Source organism: Triticum urartu, chromosome 7A, assembly GCF_056163025.1.
Source record: "Triticum urartu cultivar PI428250 chromosome 7A, HENAU_Tu73, whole genome shotgun sequence".
Lineage (NCBI taxonomy): Eukaryota > Viridiplantae > Streptophyta > Magnoliopsida > Poales > Poaceae > Triticum > Triticum urartu.
In genome coordinates, this window is record NC_141879.1 from 313612284 (window position 1) to 313637010 (window position 24727).

Consider the following 24727-nt stretch of genomic DNA (forward strand, 5'->3'; position numbering starts at 1 on the left):
TTGCTTTACTAGGGTTCGTCTCGTTCACTCTCTCATGCTCTCCAGATCTAAGCAAGACATAGGTGGACACACTCTGTCTCAACTCACTGCTGGTCACAAATCCGGCCGGACAACCTCGACCGGGGCAGGGGTGTTGGTGCATCGTTCACGCTGTCGTCGGCGGCGAGGGAGGAGACCAACGGCTGCTCGCGCGTCCCGATCGGCGGCCGTGCCATTCTCTCCGAGAGAGCGCCGGCTCCGGAGGGCCTCCGACCCCTTCTTCCTCCCTGCGGTATTGTGGCCAAGATGCGGCCTCCCGATGCCGTCTTTGCCACATGCCGATGACCCTCAGCTATATATTCCTTCGAAAACTGCCTTGCTCTACTGCCCCAGCTCCCCACTTGGCTTCGTGTGGATCTCTTTCTACTTCCGTCCGCTGTTCCAAAGCCACCTAGACTTTTACTATTATTAGAGGTAAAGCTAGTTCATACAGTCGACTCTAAGCGTTGGTTCAAACAGGAAAGAAAGTGGGAAAGTTGTAGCATGAATCTAGGACTTGGTTCTAAGAGGAAACGGGGGAAAGTAGTAGATTCTGGCTACCCAACCGGTCTCTTGCATTACAAGAAATATGTCAACTTGTGACCTTGACTATTGGTCACTAAAAGGTCATTGTTTTTAATTTGCGACCTTTTTGTGACCAAAAACAGAAGGTCAAAAGCTGACGGTCGTAAACTGAAATTAACAACCTTCTTCGTGAGAAGGTCGTAGACTTTTACGACCAAAATATGCCTACTGTTTTGTTTTGGTTACTAGTTGTCTGCCCAGGCCACATTGGATCCGACATGGCAATCTGACGTGGCACCATTACGACCAATTCAAAAGGTCATTACTTAGAATCAGCCCGGTCCATTTCGGTGCTTTAGATGGGCCGAGCCCATTAATTCAGCCTTTCTATTTTTTTCCTGTGAATTCTATTGGGCTACATGGGCCAAGCCCAATATTTCGGCCTTTTTATTTCTGGGCTTTAGCCTTTTACAGTCTATTGATTTCCTATTTTTGGAAAATATATTTTGGAGCTGGTCCCACTAGTCATGTTAATCTCATATATTGATCACACGCATCAGAAAGTTACAGACTCATATTATTTCATAAGTGGGTTGCACTGTCAGGTTCCCATCTCACACACTATCAAATCACATTCATAATCAAATATTCCAAACAAGAGAACATGTGAAATTCATCAAATAACACTAGATTAGTGTATTACAATTTCTGTAGACTATTACAACCTAGGGTATACCAGCTATTACAATATTATAGTCAAATAGAACAGACAACTCTTTGCTGAGTCGCACTTCACAACTTCGCGCTTTTCTTCACGTCTTCGCACTTCCAACTTTCTTAGGACTGGAGCTCCTGTAAAAGAGGAACCAAGTAAAGAAGTTACACGCAGCTATATTTGCTACAGATCAGCTATCAACTCGATATTTATGTACACCATACAAAATATTGTTTCCACTTAGTACAAGTTAATTTAATACTCAGCTCCTTTATTTGTGTCCATTTAGTGCAAGTTCATTATCCATGCATATAAACTTTTTCTCCCAGCCAGCACCATGAGTCTTCTCAGCTACCTACCCAACTACAAGTCAGGAGGCCACTACTGTTAAACCAACTCAAGTGAGTGAGCCAGCAAACTAGGTGGGATCTTTCCTTATCACTAAAATTAAAAATTTGAGCACACCAAAAATTGATTGTGTATCATAAGATGATCCTGAGAGTGCAGCACCATGTTACTATCTCTAAAGATGATTAGCCAGCAGCAAAAATTGTGTAACATATGTATAACCATTGCAAACAACCTTAGCAGAATAAGCAGAACAAAATTTCATGCAAAATTTTGATATAACCAGTAGATTATCCCCTAACAGAAGCTAATTAGGCTCCAATACACAAGGCACAGCAAGCACAGACTAAATAAGCCACGGCCATGAAACAGAGCATGGTATTACAACAGCTCAGAGATGTAGCTAGAGGTAGGAGATGGACTCACCAGAGAGGAGGTTGTAGTCGAAGCCGCACACAGGCGCCGCCACCATCACCCTCTAGAGGAGACGCTGTTGCTTCATCGACGGACTCATCTGGTACAAGGAGATCATCAAAATGCATCACACTCATGATCATCAAAATGCAACAACAGGAGCGAATACAAGTTTAACCCATCATGAACAGGGGCGCTAGGCAATCCAGTAGCAATGTCATATATAGGTAATAATAACAGGACCTTAGATAATTTGTTTTCGTTTGTCTCTGTTTTTCTTGTTCATTGTTTGTCTCTGTTTTTCTTGTGCAGCAATGAACGGAGCTAGAGCGAGGGATAGCACTAGAGCAGAGCGGACCTTGGTCGTCTTGTGTGGCAGCAGGAGTATTCAATAGCAGCGTGAAGGATTTGTAACACTATTCTTTCATGACAAAAGGACCGCATGAAGACTAGGCGCCACCTCAATAGATCTGGGCGCTGTCGGTGTTGCCCTTCTCGATGGCCTTCTTCACCTTGAGCTTCTGCCATTCAACATATAAACATATAAGTAAAGTATACTAATTCTAGAAGAGAAAACACAAAGCAATAAAGTATTCTATAAGTGCAGACACTAGCTAGGAACACCTCAATTGTATCAACATACACTACAGTCCAGAGGCATCTCAATGCATTACTGTCACAGTGGGGATGAAAGGTGCTTGTTAATTAAACAAGCACCTCAATTTTAGCACAACTAGGAGAAGGCGTCCAAGCACAAAACAGACGCAACCATTCCCTCCTTGCTGCAAGGCTCGGTTCAAAACAGTCTTCAGCCAAGGAATGGGAGAAGTAGTAGTACTCATCAATGTGAAAATCAGATATATATATTTTTTGGATTGATGATAAACTCTGGCACTAAACTGAAAATTAAACTTGAACTGAACATTGTATACGGTACGTTTGGTCGTGCTTCACTTCCTGATTTAATTAGCATCTGTTGTAGTATTATTAAAACTTTCCTAAATTATACAGTAAGCACACGTTAATCTAAGAAATACTGTACACATTTTGAGCGTTTATAAACACTAGCACTGATCTCAAAATGTACACTTAAACTGAACACCGTTAATGTTAGTTTCAGGCATTCGGTACCATTTCATCCCCAGCTCAGGCAAAACATCAAACATGCAGCATGCAAACCGATAAAAGCACATGTAGAGAAAACGCAGTTCAGCATGTTCTAAATATCTTCACCAAGCTCCGTTTTCGACAGTACTTACAGAGTTTACTGGTTGCGGAGTCATCTGTGAGTAGACCTCGTCGGTGTCCTTGTCAGCCTGTGCAAAACAAGCAGCATTCATCAGGATTAAATGGTTAATGCTTAAGGCCACTAACCCCCACACCCGAACCTGAAGATGAACCAAGTACACCTACATGCATGGTGATGTTGTGGACTTGACATAGCAGCTGCGACGGCAGGCTCGGGTAGTTTGGGATGCGGGTGTTGGGTGTCTTCTTGGTGGTCGCCGCGACCTGCAAGATAAAAAACCTCAGCAATCCATGTATGAGATTAAGTGATCTAAATCAGATGACATACAGGTTTGATGGGTTTTCTTCTGGATTGAGACAGATATCTATCAAGCACTTGACTGAAACAGCAAGAAATCGTCAGCCTCTACCTCTAGTCTGGTACCAAATCCCCACAAAATCATGCGGGCCAAATCGATTTAGTGATCCAAGATACATACAAGCATCTGAGAAACACTTGACCCAAGAGATTAAACTACCCGAATGCTTCATTCAAGATTTAATAGATCACTTATTTATGAACGGAGGGAGTGATATTCAGCTTCCGCAGTAAAAGGAGACCCGTAAACTCATTGCGCACAGTTGCAAAAACACATTATGCAACAGCAATACAACATCAGCGTGTGTGTGTGTGTGTGTGTGCCGCGGTTACCTACATATCCTACTAAGCGAAGCCGACAGTCAGGTTGTTGGTCTTGTACTTGTCGAACTAACAATCTATGGATTTTGCAGTCAGCAATTAGCAACAGCAAGTGGAACCCTGAAATCTGGTGCTCATTTGCTAGAAATACCGAAGTAATAATATTTTAAGGCACAACCAAAACTGTTAGTGTAACTACTAAATATGTGTCTGACCATGGGAAATAGGCTGTAATTGATAGGGCCAGGCTACTATCAGAACGAAGTTTACTAGAATTGAGAAAATTGAAGGACAATTTTTGGAGTTCTACCTCTACCGCCAAATGGAGTAAGTAAAACCAAAACATGGCAATCGTTCATGTCACGCTATGAGGTCAACTTTCTAGAGCATATTCTAATTGTTACAGACTTAAACCAGCATGCCATTTGCCCTACTATGTAGAATACACCCAGTCAAAAAATTGAGTCTACCATCCACTTAATTAGTAAATACATTGGCTCCTAGCTACAAATGAATGTGTCGTGGATTTTACCATGCCGGATGGATACAACTAAAAAAAGCATGAGAAAAGGGACAAAAAATTCAGTTACCTTGACAGAAACAAGGAACCTACTAGGTCCTTTGTAACATCTTGAATGGGCCTTTTGGGATCTGCACGCCAAAACAGACACATGCCATAAATTAAGCTTCAGCGGCTGCAATCCACTCTTGAATTGTTTCCATTTGTAACAACGGTCGACTCAAAGTAGTGGGGCGAGCAGATTGAGCAGAGAACTCAACTGGAAGGAGGAGGGAAGGGTACCTTTACACCAATGGGCGGGGCTGAGGAGAGGGTTGGGCATGAAGCCCTGCATGGAGTTGTACTTGAGGATGATTCCACCGGTGTTTGACCGCAGCACGGGCAGTGTGAGGATCTTCCCCTGGTCCTTGTCCGCGCGCACAGCCTTCCAGTCCGCCGCGAACTGCACGCATCATGGCAATCTCATAGTTGATATGACTGATAACCCCAGCCGGCATTGCACTGAACATCTCCCGTGCACCATGGCAACGGCCAAGAACGGCCACCGAGCAAAAGCGTGGGCTGGCAGTGACAGCGAGTAAACAGCTGAGGCGAGGCGAGGCGCACGGCCGTGCGGGCGTACCTGGGCCAGGCGCGCCTCCTCGAGAGGCGCGCCTCCTGGCTGACGGTGGCGCCTTCGGACGCGGCCGCCGAGAGGGGGAAGCGGCCGCGGCTGGGAAGAAGGGGCGGGAAGGAGGCGGCCGGCACGGGGGCGCAGGCGGACGGGGAGAGCGCCGCGAGGGAGGGCGGCGTCTTCAGGGACGCGGACAGCATTTCGTACGCCGACGGTGAGCGGTGGGTGGTGACCGGTGGTGGTGGTGGTGGTGAGGAACGAGTGGCCGTGGACGGAAGCGCCTCCTGGTTGCTGGCGGCCTGCAGGCGGTCGAAGATCCCCCTCCTCACGTCGGCGGCGGCCCGTGGCTCTCGGCGTCGGTGTCGGCCATCCGCCCGAGGCGGAGGCGGAGGCGAGGAGCCAGCGGAGGTGGCAGTGGAGGTGCGGCGCCGAGGGCGGGACGAGCGCGGCGAGTGAGGCATCAGGGACGGGGTGGGTCGACGGGCGGAGGAAGAGCGGCGTGGGGTTTGCGTCCTACGGGCGCGGGCAGCGGAGTGTGGTGGCGCGCGGGCGGAGGAGTGTGGTGGTGCGCGGGCGTGGGCAGCGGGATTTTGAATCGGGGGGCGGGAGGTAGGTGGCGGCTGCGAGTGCATCCGAATCGGGGGAGAGGGGGAGAGGAGTGGAGTTCGGGTTTGGGTTGGCCTGCTGAAAGGTGAGTGAGAGACGTTGGATTCGCCTGGTGTGAGCGATTCAGATCACATGAGTGGGGTGATCCATGAGAAGTGTTCAGATTGGTCTGAGAGTCTGTGATTTAAAATAACTTTCAAGTACTAAAGATAAAGCTATTTTGTGAAGCAGCTATCAAAAATATTTTGCAAAAAGGTGTCATAACAATTTTCACTCAAGTTAGACCACATTTTATGGATGAGCACCAATTTATATGCATTTCTGATATGTCTAGCTATTTTTAATCATTTTTCGAGTGTTCAAACTGAGTTTTTTTGTGAAGGAGCTACCAAATATTTGTTACAAAATTGGACCAAATCAATTTTCTAAAATATTAGGTCATATTTAATGCACAATTGGCCAAATGGTTGGGTGTCAAAAGTTTTGATCCACCTCTGATGAAAAAGACAAATTCCTGCCGATTTAGTAGGAAGCGGGTCAAATTTGAACTGCAGCTGCCTCGTAGTTTGCTCTTTATTTTTTCCAAAAATCATTTCTAGGTACACAAGTATCTATTTAATGAGAGAAATATCAAAAGTTTTCGAAGATTCAACCACTAGCTAGGAACGGTCATGCCCGCCGTTTTGACCGCAATTTGAAATGGGCATAAAAAATTCAAAAAAAACAAAAATTGGAAAACCTTTGCATTGTGTCATTATATGTGACCAAGTTTCCATGAAAAATAATAAACTTGTAATATAGAAATTATTTTAAAAAATGTTCTCAGAAACGAGCTATCATGCGTGAAGATTCATGGCTTTCAAGCCAAATGATCAATCTTATGGCCACATTCATGGCATAGTTTGTTCAAATGATCTCATATTGTGAACAAGGGTGCATCTTGGAATTCCAAACAATGTTGCCTAAGGGAGTTTTTATTTTCTTTGCACGAAAAATTCATTTTCTATTTTCCGAGTGTTCAAACTGAGCTTTTTGTGAAGGACCTACCATATATTTGTTGCAACATTGCACCAAATCAATTTTCTAAAATACTAGGACATATTTAATGCACAATTGACCAAATGGTTCGGTGTAAAATGTTTTGGTCCACCTCTCGTGAAAAAGACAAATTTCTGCCGATTCAGTTGGAAGCGGGTCAAATTTGAACTGCAGCTGCCTCGTAGTTTGCTCTTTATTTTTTCCAAAAATCATTTATATGTACATAAGTATCTATTTAATCAGAGAAACACCAAAAAATTCCAAGATTCAACCACTAGCTAGGAATGGTCAAGCCCGCCGTTTTGACCGCATTTTGAAATGGGCATAAAAAATTAAAAAAATTCAAAAAACTGGAAAACCTTCGCATTGGGTCATTATATGTGACCAAGTTTCCAGAAAAAATAATAAACTTGTAATATGGAAATTATTTTTAAAAAGTGTTCTCAGAAACGAGCTATCATACGTGAAGATTCATGGCTTTCAAGCCAAATGATCAACCTTATGGCCACATTCACGGCATAGTTTGTTCAAATGATCTCATATTGTGCACAAGGGTGCATCTTGGAATTCCAAACAATGTTGCCTAAGGGAGTTTTCATTTTCTTTGCACGGAAAATTTATTTTTCATTTTCCGAGTGTTCAAACTGAGTTTTTTTGTGAAGGACCTACCATATATTTGTTGCAAAATTGCACCAAATCAATTTTCTAAAATACTAGGACATATTTAATGCACAATTGACCAAATGGTTGGGTGTAAAAAGTTTTGATCCACCTCTCGTGAAAAAGATAAATTTCTGCCAATTCAGATGGAAGTGGGTCAGATTTGAACTGCAGCTACCTCGTAGTTAGCTCTTTATTTTTTCAAAAAATCATTTATAGATACATAAGTACCTATTTAATCAGAGAAACACCAAAAAATTCCAAGATTCAACCACTAGCTAGGAACGGTCATGCCCGCCGTTTTGACCGCATTTTGAAACGGACATAAAAAATTCAAAACAAATCAAAAAATTGGAAAACCTTCGCATTGCGTCATTATATGTGGCCAAGTTTCCAGGAAAAAATAATAAACTTCTAATACGAAATTATTTTTAAAAAATGTTCTCAGAAATGAGCTATCATGCATGAAGATTCATGGCATTCAACCAAAATGATCAATCTTATGGCCACATTTATGGCATAGTTTGTTCAAATTATCTCATATTGTGCACAAGGGTGCATCTTGGAATTCCAAACAATGTTTCCTAATGGACTTTTCATTTTATTTGCACAGAAAATTCATTTTTCATTTTTCGAGTGCGCGAAATGAGTTTTTTTGTGAAGGACCTACCATATACTTGTTGCAAAATTGGACCAAATCAATTTTCTAAAATACTAGGCCATATTTAATGCACAATTGACAAAATGGTTGGGTGTCTAAAGTTTTGAACCACCTCTGGTGAAAAAGACAAATTCCCGCCGATTCAGTAGGAAGCGGGTCAAATTTGAACTGCAGCTGCCTCATAGTTTGCTTTTTATTTTTTCCAAAAATCATTTCTAGTTACATAAGTACCTATTTAATTATAAATACATGGTTTGGTGGCGATACGTCGAGGTTTGGACGGTGGCCGAGGGCTCCAACTCTAGAGCGCGTAAACTCGCATGCCCGCCGCATGGTCACCGCGCGACCTTGGTGTTGCCATGTGTTCTGGGAGGCCTAGGCATGTCTAGTGGGTTGGTCACTCCCCAGGTAGGTGCTAGGAATAAAATCACAACATAAGATTCTCACGAGGAGACCGATCGATGCTCAAACATGAATAAGCAGCCAAGTGTTTGATTAGCGGTACGGGAAATGCGCATGGCTAACGGGCGTGAGTTTTGGCTGAGGATGATCAGTTACTAAGAAGACCGTCTTCACATATTTTCAGCTCAAAAGGAGGAGCCTAGGTGGTACTTGCTTTGCAAAGTACCACACTGGACATAAATACGAATGTTGAAGCTGGACTCAAAATAATGAATGGATTGAGCTGGCATTTGGTGGAGGATGATTATTTGGGCATAGGAAAGCACTGTAGAAAATGGATACCATTTGGACATGCCAAAGTGGTACTTCCTTCACAAAGTGTTTTTCTGAACATAATAGGAAAATGAATATTTTTGAATTATTTTTAAACTAGGCAAGGAAGGTTTTTTTACATATTTGACGAAGATATGACCCAAAGAATTTATGAGATTTTTCTGGGAATTTTGGGAATGACAGAAATATAGGTTGCTTCACAACCTAGGGCAAAAACTGCCACATGGACATGACACATAGGCAAAACTGATGAGGTGGCACCTAGTCATAGCAACCCACCACAATTTACAAGGTTATGACCATCTATATTGGTCATGATCAGCTAGAAATAAGGCAGCAGACCAATGCTATCTGCTTTATGACCATTTCGTCTAAGGAAATTATGACCTTTCTGACCAAAATGGTCGTTATGGTTTAGGGTTTGGAGCCCCCCGAACAGCTTTTGACCAATTGGTCTGAAATGGTCATAGATCTATGACCAATTCTTCTAGGGTCACTGAAAGAAGGTCACTAGTTGACATATTTCTTGTAGTGTTGGTTGAAAAGACGAAGAAAGCATGGTGGATGGCGAAGGGTGGGGGGAAGTGGACCTATCTCTTGGTTGAAAAAGGAAAGAAAGTGATGGGTGTTGGGGGACAACGCAAATGAGAATGAGTAGGTCTAGATTTCCTGTGCTCACATAGGAAAATGTCGCCGAGGAGATAAAAAATGGGACAAATGCAAACATTCTGCCTGAGTGTTTGCCGCTCTCGGCAACCACATCCGCCTCACCACTTAAATCTCACACCACTAACATTGCTTCATCCCAGTGGAACTGCACAAATTTGATTGCACATTTACTGACCATGTGCTACTCTCATGACAGTAATACTAATGCTATTGTTCTGCATGTTAATCTCATGGCAGTGTTGATGTGATGTGATTCTACTTACGTAAGGACACTTTCATACTATCAATCTAGTGCCAATTATAACACAATAGATGCTGCTGTTAATCATACGCCACTGCAAATATCTGTCACTGTTTAAATAACCGTATTTCGTATTTGCGCAAACAGGGATGTCTGTCTCCATATCGTTTCGGGATGTCTGTCTCCATATCGTTTCTATCCGCGCAATCAAAAGCACACACCTCAGTTTTAGTAGAACTGCGCAAAATGAGATGGCTATCCCTCGTTGCCGTCGTCTAACCACCTGTCTTCCAGGTATTCCTACACTGGTAGTTACTAGGTAGAATGACCAACGCAATATAAAAGAACTTGATTCGTATGTTTTACTTCCTAATTGCAGTGGAGGGACGAGCGAAAACAACTACATCCTAGTCCGGAATGCACTTTCTACCAGTTCATCCATGGACCGAGGACTAGCTGGCACGGCTGCACGGCAGTTCTTTTGGACAGGTGCGCGGACAAGAGGCATTGTGGTCTGCTTATTTCTGCAAATAGCGGTGCTTAAATTTAGTGGAATGCACAAGAATTTCAGCTGGTCAGTACACTACATGGTCCAGTTCAGCATTCCAGATGAGAACACAATTATAATTGGTTATTCTGGAATGAGAGAACCTAACCCTGGATGGTGGCAACAAGAAAAAACCAGAGTGAACTCCAGGAAATTTAAGCCTGCCAGGAGGCCCTTTGCTCAGAGAAGCCTTGCTTGTTTTTTCTTGATTTGTAAACCTTCTCACAACTTTGTCTTTTGTTGTGAACTAGTATATGTTTGTTATGTTCTATGAATCATTGATATGTATAAAATTGCTTAACTTATGCTTTTCAAGTTTCTTATGAAGCCGGGTTTAATGTGAGTGTTCCACATGAACGCTGGACTAGCGTGTGAACGTTTGGAATTTACATTGTGGCCTCAGTTAACTGCATGAACCACTGTAACAAGACACATGGTTGCTTATATGTCAGACATCAGATTGTTGATTGTTAGCTGGTCGATAGCATAGTGTTGAAGCGAGTTGAGCCAATGTGCCGTGTTTTGCACAACTGCTTACAAGTGGGGTAGCACCAACAATGTTTACAAGTACTTATGTATACGTCAGCGCACAGTTCTCAAATGAGTACTCTATTTCATCAAAACACACACTGCTCGTATGATAAAACTAGTGAGGACGCATCTATTTCGGCAACAATTACAATGATTCACGGGCACACAAAAGTAGCAGCAGTTCCCATAGACGGATTCAAACAGTGTACTAGCCCCAGAGGGCTCGATAATAGGTAAGGTTCGGATAATTAGACAGAATCCAAACTACTATTAAACACTAGCTAGGGCAAGTATTTCATGCCTCGATCTAATTTGGGTTGGACACAAGACGGACCTTTCCATGAACATCATCGAGGACGTCCGGCAGCAGCTCAATCCTGTGAACCTTCATGAACAAAACCTTCTGGCCTTGCCACTCATAAACTTGTTTGTGGAGGCATGCCACGTCATCTTCCAGCGTAAGCTTGAAAAGAAAAGTATGCCTCACAAACGAAGGAGTAGCTTTGAACTTATTGTGCTTCAGTACACCCTGGACAACACGCCTGACAATAGTGAGGCTGGAATACAACTCTTCATTGGTATAAGCGCAAATGGCTTCCAGGATCCAACAGCCTAAAAACTCTGTTTTCCCAGTGCGTATATTCAGGTCATCCGCCTCATAGCGAGTGACATGTACAACCACACAATCGTTGTCTGCATCAGGGCTCTAATTGAAACAGAAACAAATTCTGAATTACTTTCTAGTATAAGAAACACAAGTTATTTAAACCACTATGTATAGCATGGCATCGAAGCTAATAAAATTTTGCATTATTCATCACCACATACTTAGATGAAAAACCACAATCGAGATCGGCAAAGAAAAAAATCACCTTGGGCAGCTCAGTGGGGGGGGGGGGACACATCCTCGAAGGGGGAAAACTGCTCCTGCAGTGCCACGGGGGCTGTAACCTCAAACGGGGCGTTGACCATCTTAGCAGTGGTTGTGAGCGTATCTAGGGTCAGCTCGGCGGCTGCCTCCATCTTCTTGGAGCTCTCTGTCTCGTGGGGATTAGCCTCCCGCGTCTGCTCCAATATCGGCAGATCTTTGCCTAGTTCTCCTTGGTCCATCATGAAACTGACGAATACTAGGAGACCACTGAAAGGAAAACACAATCGCAATGACAATGAAACAAAAAAAAGAGTGAGGATCAGTTATTGCTTTGCAAAAGTTTTTTTTCTCTAAACGAAAATATACCAACATCACGGATCCACTTGCCTTCCCTTCGTTGGGAGAGAAGAACAGTGGCAGATGCGGGTGTTGCCTTTCTTGAAGACGGTGAGGGAGAAGGGGATTCAACGAAGAGTGAAATGATGGTTGCTTCGTCCGTCAAACTTAGACTACAGGGAGGTGGCGTTTTGTGATACGATGGCTTGTTATTGCCGTGCTACGACCGGGGTGACTCTCCGCCTGCATACTGCCTTCTAATTTGGTGGATGGCATTTGAGCCCGCGCGCTGCATGGCCCGCATGTCGGTGAACAAAAGTATAATTGCATTCAGTAGAGGGAGACGTTTCGATGACCTAGGAGGAGCCAGAAGTGGTATTGTATCCACTGTACTAGTAGTAATTGTTTTTCCGGGTAGCTGTAGAGTGTCTCCACTGTACTAGTAGTAATTGTTTCTCTAGGCCCAAGACAAAACAACCCATCCACCCTAGTAAATATTAAAACCAATTCAAAAGTCCATATATTTACTGAATGAGAGGCACTACCCACACCCAGCACACCGCCCCCCAAAAAAACCTGGGTGTTCTTCTTCCTCCTCACTCCCACCCACCTCACGTTACCTCGCTCCACTCGTACCGCAAAATTCCTCACCTCACTCCTACAGAAAACCCTAGCTCCCCTTCTTCCTCACTACTACAGAAAAACCCCAGCCCCCCTTCTTCTTCATTCGCACTACAACTAGGCTCGTCATTCGTTACTCTGCTCAAATCCGTGAGCGCGACGCGATGCCCTCAAGGAAAATGGAGTCGGCTAACCCCAGCGCCAAGAAGATGAGGCTCCCACCAGCGGTGACGCCTGTTGTAGATCCCGCACCCGGCAGCGAGGGGAGAAGCGGTGACCCCGCCCCCACCGGATCCTAGGAACCCGTAGAATCTCGGGTTGACCGCATCAATGATCTCCCGGACGCCGTCCTTGGGGAGATCATCTCGCTTCTTCCCACCAAGGATTGCTGCCGCACCCAAGTCCTCTCAATTCGGTGGCACCCTCTATGGCGCGCTGTGCCCCTTAATCTCGACTGTCATCAACTATCTCTCTTCAATGATTTTGAAATACCCAGAGCCATCATCTCCTCCCACCAGGGCTCTGTTCAAAGCATGTGCATCCCGTCATGCTACCTGAGCAAGCATACCATGCCCTACACGGTGGACGCCCGACTGAAATCCCCTAAATTCACAGAACTACAGCTGCTTGAGTTCTACTATTGCCCAGGAAATCACCTACCAGATACCGAACACCATGTACCTGTGCCCTCAGCACCGATGTCCATTGATGACCCACAAGTATAGGGGATCTATCATTGTCCTTTCGATAAGTAAGAGTGTCGAACCCAACGAGGAGCAGAAGGAAATGATAAACGGTTTTCAACAAGGTATTCTCTGCAAGTACTGAAATAAGTGGTAACAGATAGTTTTGTAATGAGATAATTTGTAACGAGTAACAAGTAACAAAAGTAAATAAAGGGAAGCAAGGTGGCCCAATCCTTTTTGTAGCAAACTACAAGCCTAGACAAACTCTTATATAAGGAAAAGCGCTCCCGAGGACACATGGGAATATCGCCAAGCTAGTTTTCATCACGTTCATATGATTCGCGTTCGGTACTTTGATAATTTGATATGTGGGTGGACCGGTGCTTGGGTGCTGTTCTTACTTGAACAAGCATCCCACTTATGATTAACCTCTATTGCAAGCATCCGCAACTACAACAAAAGTATTAAGGTAAACCTAACCATAGCATGAAACATATGGATCCAAATCATCCCCTTACGAAGCAACGCATAAACTAGGGTTTAAGCTTCTGTCACTCTAGCAACCCATCATCTACTTATTACTTCCCAATGCCTTCCTCTAGGCCCAAATAATGGTGAAGTGTTATGTAGTCGACGTTCACATAACACCACTAGAGGCTAGACAACATACATCTCATCAAAATATCGAACGAATACCAAATTCACATGACTACTAATAGCAAGACTTCTCCCTTGTCCTCAGGAACAAACGTAACTACTCACAAAGCATAAACATGTTCATAATCAGAGGGGTATTAATATGCATAAATGATCTGAACATATGATCTTCCACCAATTAAACCAACTAGCATCAACTACAAGGAGTAATTAACACTACTAGCAACCTACTAGCACCAATCCCGGACTTGAAGACAAGAATCGGATACAAGAGATGAACTAGGGTTTTGAGATGAGATGGTGCTGATGAAGATGTTGATGGAGATTGCCCTCTCCCGATGAGAGGAGCGTTGGTGATGATGATGGCGATGATTTCCCCCTCTGGGAGGGAAGTTTCCTCGGCAGAACAGCTCTGCCGGAGCTCTAGATTGGATCCGCCAAGGTTCCGCCTCGTGGCGGCAGAGTTTCGTCCCGAAAGGTTGCTTCTTATTTTTTTCTCGACGAAAGACTTCGTATAGGAGAAGATGGTCATCGGAGAGCCATCAGGGGGCCCACGAGGCAGGGGGGCGCGCCCTAGGGGGGCGCCCCCACCCTCGTGAGAAGGATGTGGGCCCCCTGGTCTTCATCTTTGGCGAGGATTTTTCATTATTTATTATAAGGTGTTCCGTGGAGTTTCAGGACTTTTGGAGTTGTGCAGAATAGGTCTCCAATATTTGCTCCTTTTCAGCCCAGAATTCTAGTTGCCGGCATTCTCCCTCCTTATGTAAACCTTGTAAAATAAGAGAGAATAGCCAATAGTATTGTGACATAATGTGAAATAACAGCCCATAATGCAATAAATATCGATATAAAAGCATGATGCAAAATGGACGTATCAACTCCCCCAAGCTTAGACCTCGCTTGTCCTCAAGCGAAAAGCCGTAATCGAAAAATATGTCCACATGTTTAGAGATGAAGGTGTCGATAAAAATAAAATACGGACGTGAGATCATCATGATCATTCTTATAACAACAACTTATATAATTTTTGTCATATGATCTCTAATGCTAGAGTAATAATTCAATCACAATATCAGGTATGAATCGTAAACTTCATTGAAAACTAACAAACTACAATCTCGGTCATTGAAGCAATTGCAATTTATCATAACATAGGAAAGAGTCAATGTATAAGAGCTTTTTAGCAAGTCCACATACTCAACTATCATATAATCTTTCACAATTGCTGACACTCACGCAATACTTATGGGTATGGAGTTTTAATCGGACATAGAGAAAGATAGGGGCTTATAGTCTTGCCTCCCAACGTTTTACCTCAAGGGTAATGTCAACAGTAATAGTTCATGAAAACTCACATCCAATTAGCCATATATACCAGGATATTTCCAACATACTGTGCTTGCCAAAGCACAAAGTGTAAAAAGGAAGGGTGAAAATCACCATAACTCTTGCATAAGGTAGAAGATAATGATAAAAGATAGGCCCTTCGCAGAGGGAAGCAGAGGTTGCCATGCGCTTTTATGGTTGGATGCACAAAATCTTAATGCCAAAGAACGTCACTTTATATTGCCCCTTGTGATATGAACCTTTATTATGCAGTCCGTCGCTTTTATCACTTCCACTTCACAAGATCGTATAAAGCTTATTTCTCCCACACCAATCAATCATACATATTTAGAGAGCAATTTTTATTGCTTTGCACCGATGACAACTTACTTGAAGGATCTTATTCAATCCATAGGTAGATATGGTGGACACTCATGGCAAAACTGGTTTAAGGGTATTTGGAAGCACAAGTAGTATCTCTACTTGGTGCAATTAATTTGGCTAGCATGAGGGGGAAAGGCAAGCTCAACATGTTGGAAGATCCAAGACAATATAATTTATCTCAGATGTAAGAAAACATCACCCATTACGTTGTCTTCCTTGTCCAATGTCAACTCTTTAGCATGTCATATTTTAATGAGTGCTCACAATCATAAAAGATGTCCAAGATAGTATATCTATATGTGAAGACCTCTCTTTCTTTATTACTTCCTATTAATTGCAACGATGACCAAAACTATGCTTGTCAACTCTCAACAACTTTTATTCATCATACTTTTTCTATGTGGGCTCATTACTCTCCATGAGATCCATATGATCTCTTTTGTTTCTTTTTATTTCTTTCTCTTTTCTTTTATTCACTTAGGATCATGGCAAAACAATCAAGCCCTTGACTCAACACTAATCTTTATTATATAGCTCACAGACTCGATTACATAGAAGGATAATAAAGAAAAAATCACAACTAGATCATGCCACAAACTTTATTCTACTAGATCAAAATACTACTAATAAGATCGAACTAAGGAAAACGGTAAAGATAAAAGTGATGGTGATACGATACCGGGGCACTCCCCCAAGCTTGGCAGTTGCCAAGTGGAGTGCCCATACCCAGATACTCAATTCTTCTTTGTTGGAGGAGACGGTGGAGGTGTTGTTGATGATGCGGGCTTGTCATCCATCTTCCAAGGCATAGGTTCTCCATCATAGAAAGATGATCGAGTCTCTGGAATCCTCGAATCTGCAGCCAAACTCATTCTTTTGAATCTATATTCATACTCATAGTTTTGGTTTTGCAGGTCATAGATTTGGGCTTGGAGGTGCTCGATCTTCTCATGTAGCTTGAAGATGGCCTCCTCGGTGTTCTTGGCATCTGGCTTGTAGTTGTTAGTGAACTCAGCGAGCATCATGTGGCTAGCGTTGATTCCACCCTCCACCATCCCCTGGCCACGCTTCTGATTCCCTTGGGTCCCTCAGCATCGCGGATGTGCAGCAACCCATCACGCATCTCAATGGTTTGAGGGTGTCGTAGCACCTCCGTGAGGTAAGGGTTGATGACCTTCTCGAAGAACTTGTCCTTCGAAGCACTTGGGGACGTCATGATAATCTAGATCTGTCAGAAAAACTGCCCGAAACAAAAACAGGAGATTTTTGCGTGATACGGGAGTCAAAACCCCCGGGAGATTATATAATGAATTTTTACCGACCAAAATACGTACCGTGCAAGAAAACGGAGTCCGGAAGGCACACGAGGTAGGGGGCGCGCCCTAGGGGGGGCGCCCTCCACCCTCGTGAGGCCCTCGTGTCCTTCGTGGACTGCTACTTAATTTTCTATTTTTCTAAATATTCCAAAACAGAGAAATATTGCCTTAAAAATTGTTTTGGAGTCGGTGTACTTACCGTACCACATACCTATTCCTTTTCGGAGCCTGAAACATTCTGGAAAGTGTCCGTTATGTATTCCTCCGGGGTTACGGTTTCAATAATATTGGTTTCAACATTTATGGGATTACCTGAGATATAATGTTTGATTCTTTGACCGTTTACCACCTTTGGATTTGTGCCTTCGAAGTTGTTGATTTTTATGGCACCGGAACAATAGACCTACTCGATAACATAGGGGCCTTCCCATTTAGAGAGAAGTTTCCCTGCAAAAAATCTTAAACGAGAGTTGTATAGCAATACATAATCACCTACATTAAACTCACACTTTTGTATCCTTTTGTCATGCCATCTTTTAACCTTTTCTTTAAACAACTTGGCATTTTAATAAGCTTGGGTTCTCCATTCATCAGGTGAGCTAATATCAAATAACCTCTTTTCACCGGCAAGTTTGAAATCATAGTTGAGCTCTTTAATAGCCCAATATGCCTTATGTTCTAGTTCGAGAGGTAAGTGACATGCTTTTCCATATACCATTTTATACGGAGACATACCCATAGGATTTTTATATGCAGTTCTATAGGCCCATAATGCATCATCAAGTTTCTTGGACCAATTCTTTCTAGACCTATTGACAGTCTTTTGCAAAATTAATTTGAGTGCTCTATTACTCAATTCTACTTGACCACTAGACTGTGGGTGATACGGAGATGCAATTCTATGATTGACGTCATATTTAGCAAGGATTTTACGGAAAGCACCATGGATAAAATGTGAACCACCATCAGTCATTAAATATCTAGGGACTCCAAACCTCGGAAAAATAACTTCTTTAAGCATTTTAATAGAAGTGTTATGCTCAGCACTACTAGTTGGAATAGCTTCTACCCACTTAGTAACTGTGACGCCCCGAGACCGATGTGCCAGGTGTCCTCCAGTTATTCGCCGTCGTTGCCATGTCATTTGCTTGCGTGTTGTATCTTGCCATGTCATCATGTGCATTGCATCAGCATGTTTTCGAAACTTGCATTCGTCTGGGTTCCCCCAGTTCCTTCCGTTATCCGTTCTGAGTCCAGACACATTCGCACGCGCCCGCGGCATGTCCGAAATATTATTTTATAAGTGGCCGGAAAATATTCTCGGAATGGGTTGAAAGTTGGCATGCGGTGTTGTTTTGTTGTCAGTAGACCGCCTGCCAAGTTTCATCGCATTCGGAGTCCGTTTGACGTCCCAACGGATAACTATAGCGGCAGTATAGCCGGTCTTTTCGTAGGACGTTTTTGGTCTCCGGAAACCGTGCCGGGCTGCATCTCTCCCCTCTTCTCTCAGACCAACCCGCTCTTCACAATCCGCCAGACCCAACCTAACCTCTCTCGTCAGCCCGCGGCCCTCCTCGCGCGCGCGTCCGAAAGTTGTCCCGAACCCGACCCGGACTGTCGCCACCATTGTGTCCGGATCATCCCCAAACATCTACAAAATATCTCCGTTTTGTTAATTGGACTCCCTAGCTATTTATTCACGACCATCCGTTTCCGATCAGAGGGACCGAGGTAGACCCTAACCTAATCTGTGTGGTATATATAGTCCACCCTTAGTCTTTTTGGACAAACCCTAAAATCTAGGGACTTTGTCCCGTTGAGCCGCCGCCGCCTACCGCATCTACCTCAGGATCCCCTTCTCCTCATTTTTCCTCCACCCACCAACCAGCTCCTCCCATCGATCCAAACCTGCAAGGCCACCGCCACCTCACCTCCCTTCTCCTCGCTGATGGTTCTGCCCGCACCGGAGCACGCGAGCAGCAGCAGCAACCGAGGCCCCTCCGCTCCTACATCCTCCTTCCCGTTCCTTTCCCCTCCTCTCTCTCAACTCTCTATGTCTCTGTACTAGGAACGTGAAGGAGCTCCGCCCACACCATGACCGCCGAAGGAGCTCGTCGCCGCCACCTGGTGCTGTTCATCAGGCCGCCCCGCGCCCCAACTACCGGGAACCGGCTCCCCATCGTCGAGACCTCCCGGATCTGTCCTGTTGCCGCCCAAGACCTCACTGGAGCCCGTGATTCGTCCTCGCCAAGTCCTCGCTTCCGCCTGGTCCTGCTCCTCTGCACGAGAACCAGTGCCCTGTTCCACTCGCGTGAGGCGTTGACCAGGACACCGCCGCCTTGGCCTCCAGCTCCGCCCAGACGCCGCTGCAAGTCCTACGCCGCCGAGTCCGCTGCTGCATCCCCTTCTTTCCCTGCGCTGCTGTTCGGAAGGAGTAGAGTGCAGCGCCCCTGCCGCGTTGACGAACTCCAGATCGAACGGCTGCCCTGTTCGTCTCGATTCAGCGAGACCGGGCCGGCCTCCTCATGCCTGCGTGAGTCGCTTCCTGCAGCGACGCCCAGCGCTCCCCTCTCCTCTCCGTTGTGGGCCGAAGCCCATGGGTGAGGCCACCCACAGCGCGCCCTCCTGTAGCCTCCCTAGTAACTAGGCCTTGGCCAATGGTGAGACCCCATCGCCTCTGCTCCGGTTGGCCCAGCCAGATCTGGCCCGTCTCTGCAATTTTAGCATTTTCCATAAAACTGCATATTTATAGATTTTCCCTTGTTGTTCATGCATATAATAAATCACAAACATGCATCAGATTAAAACAAACTTAATATGGAAGTTGCTTAGAATTTTGTCTAGTTTCATAAAATGCCACTTTCTTGTCATGTTAAAATGTCTAAATTGTTGTTTGCTTTAATTTGCCCCTATGCCATGTTAAAATGATTTATTTTATAACTAAATAACCGTAACTCGAATTTTAATAAACCTTATATGTAAATGGGGTGGAAAAATGCCTAGTTTAACATGATGGCTTTACTTTGCATGTTTAACAACTCTAAAATTGTGTTTAGGGCAGAACAGTACCATAACCAAAATATGCATATGGGGTTTTACCGGAATTGTTGTTCGTTGTTTCCGGCCTCATTTAAACTTGCCTAGTTAGGTAGTTTTCATTTGCTTCACCCTCTTGCCATGCTAACAACATTTAATCTTATTGGGTACATAAACAAGATCTAACTAAATAACTTGTCGTGGTGTTTCGTTAATATGCAACGGAGTTGCATGTTGAGCTCCACTTAATTTGTAGGATTGTTTGTGCACTTTTCCATGCCATGCTTCATTAAACCGGACATGCATCATACTTGATTGTGCATCATGCCATGATTATGTGATGGTTGTTTACCATGATTGTTTGCTTCTTTCCGGTGTTGCTTCTTCGGGTTGGTTCCGATTACGTCGTGTTGTGAGGATTCATTCGACTTCGTCCGTTTATCTTCTTCATGGACTCGTTCTTCTTCCTTGCGGGACCTAAGGCAAGATGACCACACCCTCGAAATCACTTATATCTTTGCTTGCTAGTTGCTCGCTCTTTTGCTATGCCTATGCTACGATACCTACCACTTGCTTATCATGCCTCCTATATTGTTGAACCAAGCCTCTAACCCACCTTGTCCTAGCAAACCATTGTTTGGCTATGTTACCGCTTTGCTCAGCCCCTCTTATAGCGTTGTTAGTTGCAGGTGAAGATTGAAGTTTGTTCCGTGTTGGAACATGGAAATGTTGTTCCTTGTTGGAACATGTTTACTTGTTGGGATATCATAATATATCTTATTTAATTAATGCATCTATATACTTGGTAAAGGGTGGAAGGCTCGGCCTTATGCCTGGTATTTTGTTCCACTCTTGCCGCCCTAGTTTCCGTCGTATCGGTGTTATGTTCCCGGATTTTGCGTTCCTTACGCGGTTGGGCTATAATGGGAACCCCTTGACAGTTCGCCTTGAATAAAACTCTTCCAGCAATGCCCATCATTGGTTTTACCATTCGCTACCTAGCCTTTTCTTTCCCTTGGGTTCTGCAGACTCAAGGGTCATCTTATTTAAACCCCCCAGGCCAGTGCTCCTCTGAGTGTTGGTCCAAAACAGAGCCACTTGCAGCGCCACCTCGGGGAAACTCGAGGTTTGGTTTTAGTTGTACGTAGTGTTCATCTGAGTGTGCCCTGAGAACGAGATATGTGCAGCTCCTATCGGGATTTGTCGGCACATTCGGGCGGTGTTGCTGGATTTGTTTTAACTTGTCGAAGTGTCTTGTAGAACCGGGATGCCGAGTCTGATCGGAATGTCTCGGGAGAAGGTATATCCTTCGTTGACCGTGAGAGCTTGTCATGGGCTAAGTTGGGACTCCCTTGCAGGGATTTGAACTTTCAAAAGACGTGCCTACGGTTATGGGCAGATGGGAATTTGTTAATGTCCGGTTGTAGAAAATCTAAAGTTGACCTTAATTAAAACACATCAACCGCATGTGTAACCGTGATGTTCTCTTTCCGGCGGAGTCCGGGAAGTGAACATGGTGTTGGAGTTATGCTTGGCGTAGGTTGCTATAGGATCACTTCTTGATCATAGTTCTTCGTTCGTGCTTTGCCTTCTCTTCTCGCTCTCTTTTGCGAACAGGTTAGCCACGATATTTGCTAGTCGCTTGCTGCAGCTCCACCTCATACCTTTACCTTACCCATAAGCTTAAATAGTCTTGATCGCGAGGGTGTGAGATTGCTGAGTCCCCATGGCTCACAGATACTTCCAAAACCAGTTTGCAGGTGCCGTTGAGTCCGTGCAGATGACGCAACCAAGCTCAGGAGGAGCTTGATGAAGTTCTTGTCCTTTGTGATGTTTCGTTCTTGTTGATCAGTAGTGGAACCTAGTTGGGGTCGATCGGGGACCTTGTCGCATTTGGGGTTCTTCTTTTATTTTGGTTCCGTAGTCGGACCTTGAGTGTATTTGGATGATGTAATGCTTTATTCATGTAATTGTGTGAAGTGGCGATTGTAAGCCAACTATGTATCTCTTTCCCTTATGTATTACATGGGTTGTGTGAAGATTACCTCACTTGCGACATTGCTTTCAATGCGGTTATGCCTCTAAGTCGTGCTTCGACACGTGGGAGATATAGCCGCATCGAGGGTGTTACAGTAACGTAATCAACATCAACTAAAATATGTGTATATCCATTAGAGGAAGGAAAAGGTCCCATATAATCAAAGCCCCAAACACCAAACGGTTCAATAACAAGTGAATAATTCATAGGCATTTCTTGACGTCTACTAATATTACCAATTCTTTGACATTCATCACAAGATAGGACAAACTTACGGGCATCCTTGAAGAGAGTAGGCCAATAAAAACCGGATTGCAATACCTTATGTGCAGTTCTATCTCCCGCGTGGTGTCCTCCATAAGTTTCGGAGTGGCACTTGCGTAGGATCTGTTCCTGTTCATGCTCAGGTACACAACGTCTAATAACACCATCTACTCCTTCTTTATAAAGATGTGGGTCATCCCAAAAGTAATGTCTCAAATCATAGAAGAACTTATTCTTTTGTTGGTATGTGAAGCTAGGTGGTATAAATTTAGCAACTATGTAATTAGCATAATCAGCATACCAAGGAGTACTACGAGAAGTACTTATGACATTTAATTGTTCATCAGGAAAACTATCATCAATAGGTAGTGGGTCATCAAGAACATTCTCTAACCTAGACAAGTTGTCTGCAACGGGGTTCTCAGCTCCTTTCTATCAACAATATGCAAATCAAATTCTTGTAGCAAGAGAACCCATCTAATAAGTCTAGGTTTAGCATCTTTCTTTTCCATAAGATATTTAATAGCAGCATGATCAGTGTGGATAGTTACTTTAGAATCAACAATATAAGGTCTGAACTTATCACAAGCAAATACAACTGTTAAAAGTTCTTTTTCAGTAGTAGCATAATTTCTTTGAGCATTGTCTAGAGTCTTACTAGCATAATGGATAACATTTAATTTCTTATCAACTCTTTGCCCTAGAACAGCACCTATAGCATAATCACTAGCATCACACATAATTTCAAAGGGTAAATTCCAATCAGGTGGTTGAACAATAGGTGCAGAGACTAATGCTTTCTTAAGTATTTCAAATGCTTCTACACAATCATCATCAAAGACAAATGGTATATCTTTTTGTAATAAATTAGTCAGAGGCCGAGAAATTTTTGAGAAGTCCTTAATGAACCTCCTATAAAATCCGGCGTGACCAAGGAAACTTCTTATACCTTTGATGTCCTTGGGACATGGCATCTTTTCAATAGCATCAACCTTGGCTTTATCAACTTCAATACCTCTTTCAGAAACTTTATGCCCCAAGACAATACCTTCATTAACCATAAAGTGGCACTTTTCCCAATTCAAGACAAGATTAGTTTCCTCACATCTGTGCAAAACTCGATCAAGATTGCTCAAGCAATCATCAAAAGAAGATCTATAAACGGAAAAGTCGTCCATGAAAACCTCACAAATCTTTTCACAAAAGTCAGAGAATATAGCCATCATGCATCTTTCAAAGGTAGCAGGTGCATTACATAAACCAAAAGGCATACGTCTATAAGCAAAAGTACCAAAAGGCCATGTAAAAGTAGTCTTTGATTGATCTTTAGCTGACACAGGTATTTGAGAGAAACCAGAATAACCATCTAGGAAGTAGTAATGTGTATGTTTGCATAATCTTTCTAGCATTTGATCGATAAAAGGTAAGGGGTAATGATCTTTCTTAGTAGCCTTATTTAATTTGCGGAAATCAATTACCATCCTATACCGGTAATAATTATTTGTGGAATCAATTCATCTTTATCATTAGGAACAACAGTAATGCCTCCCTTCTTAGGGACACAATGAACAGGACTTACCCACTGACTATCAGCAACGGGATAAATTATACCTGCCTCCAGAAGCTTTAGTATTTATTTTCTTACCACTTCTTTCATTTTAGGATCCAGGCGTCGTTGAGGATCATGAACTGGTTTGGCATCTGCTTCCAAATTTATTTTATGTTGACATAGAGTGGGACTAATGCCCTTAAGATCATCAAGAGTATATCCAATAGCAGCATGATGCTTCTTCAGAGTTTTCCATAATCTTTCTTCTTCATGCTCTGAAAGGTTAGCACTAATAATAATAGGATATATCTTCTTTTCATCAAGATAAGCATATTTAAGATTATCAGGCAATGGTTTAAGCTCAAACACGGGATCACACTTAGGTGGAGGAGGATCCCCTAGGATTTTAATAGGCAAATTGTGTTTTAGCATATGTTCTTGTTTAAAGAATACTTCATCTATTTCCCTTCTTTCATTCATAAACATATCATTCTCATGGTCTAGCAAATAATGTTCTAAAGGATCACTAGGAGGTACGGCAATAGAAGCAAGACCAATAATTTCATCTTTACTATGTAATTCTTCTTCACAGTGTTGTTTACTAAATTTAGAGAAATTAAACTCATGAGTCATATCATCCAAGCCAATAGTAACAACATTCTTTTCGCAGTCTATCCTAGCATTAACTGTATTCAAGAAGGGTCTACCAAATATAATGGGACAAAATCTATCTTGTGGAGAACTAAGAACAAGAAAATCAGCAGGATATTTAGTTTTCCCGCACAAGACTTCAACATCTCTAACAATACCCATTGCTGAAATAGTATCTCTATTAGCAAGTTTAATTGTGACATCAATATCTTCTAACTCAGCAG

The 24727-nt window shown here is 43.4% G+C and overlaps 1 protein-coding gene across 1 annotated transcript in view; it reads right to left on the minus strand.

Moving 5' to 3' along the window:
- Positions 1–1157: 1157 nt before the first annotated feature.
- Positions 1158–24727, minus strand: part of LOC125518834 (uncharacterized) — a 45793-nt gene continuing 22223 nt past the window's right edge. The window contains exons 3-10 of the mRNA XM_087532656.1: positions 5090–5593; positions 4750–4909; positions 4538–4598; positions 3434–3532; positions 3280–3336; positions 2379–2541; positions 2033–2120; positions 1158–1395 (exon numbers count right to left, since the gene is read on the minus strand). Of these exons, the coding sequence (XP_087388782.1) occupies positions 3300–3336; positions 3434–3532; positions 4538–4598; positions 4750–4909; positions 5090–5593 (861 nt within the window). The 3' untranslated portion in view covers positions 1158–1395; positions 2033–2120; positions 2379–2541; positions 3280–3299. The remainder of the gene's footprint in view (positions 1396–2032; positions 2121–2378; positions 2542–3279; positions 3337–3433; positions 3533–4537; positions 4599–4749; positions 4910–5089; positions 5594–24727) is intronic.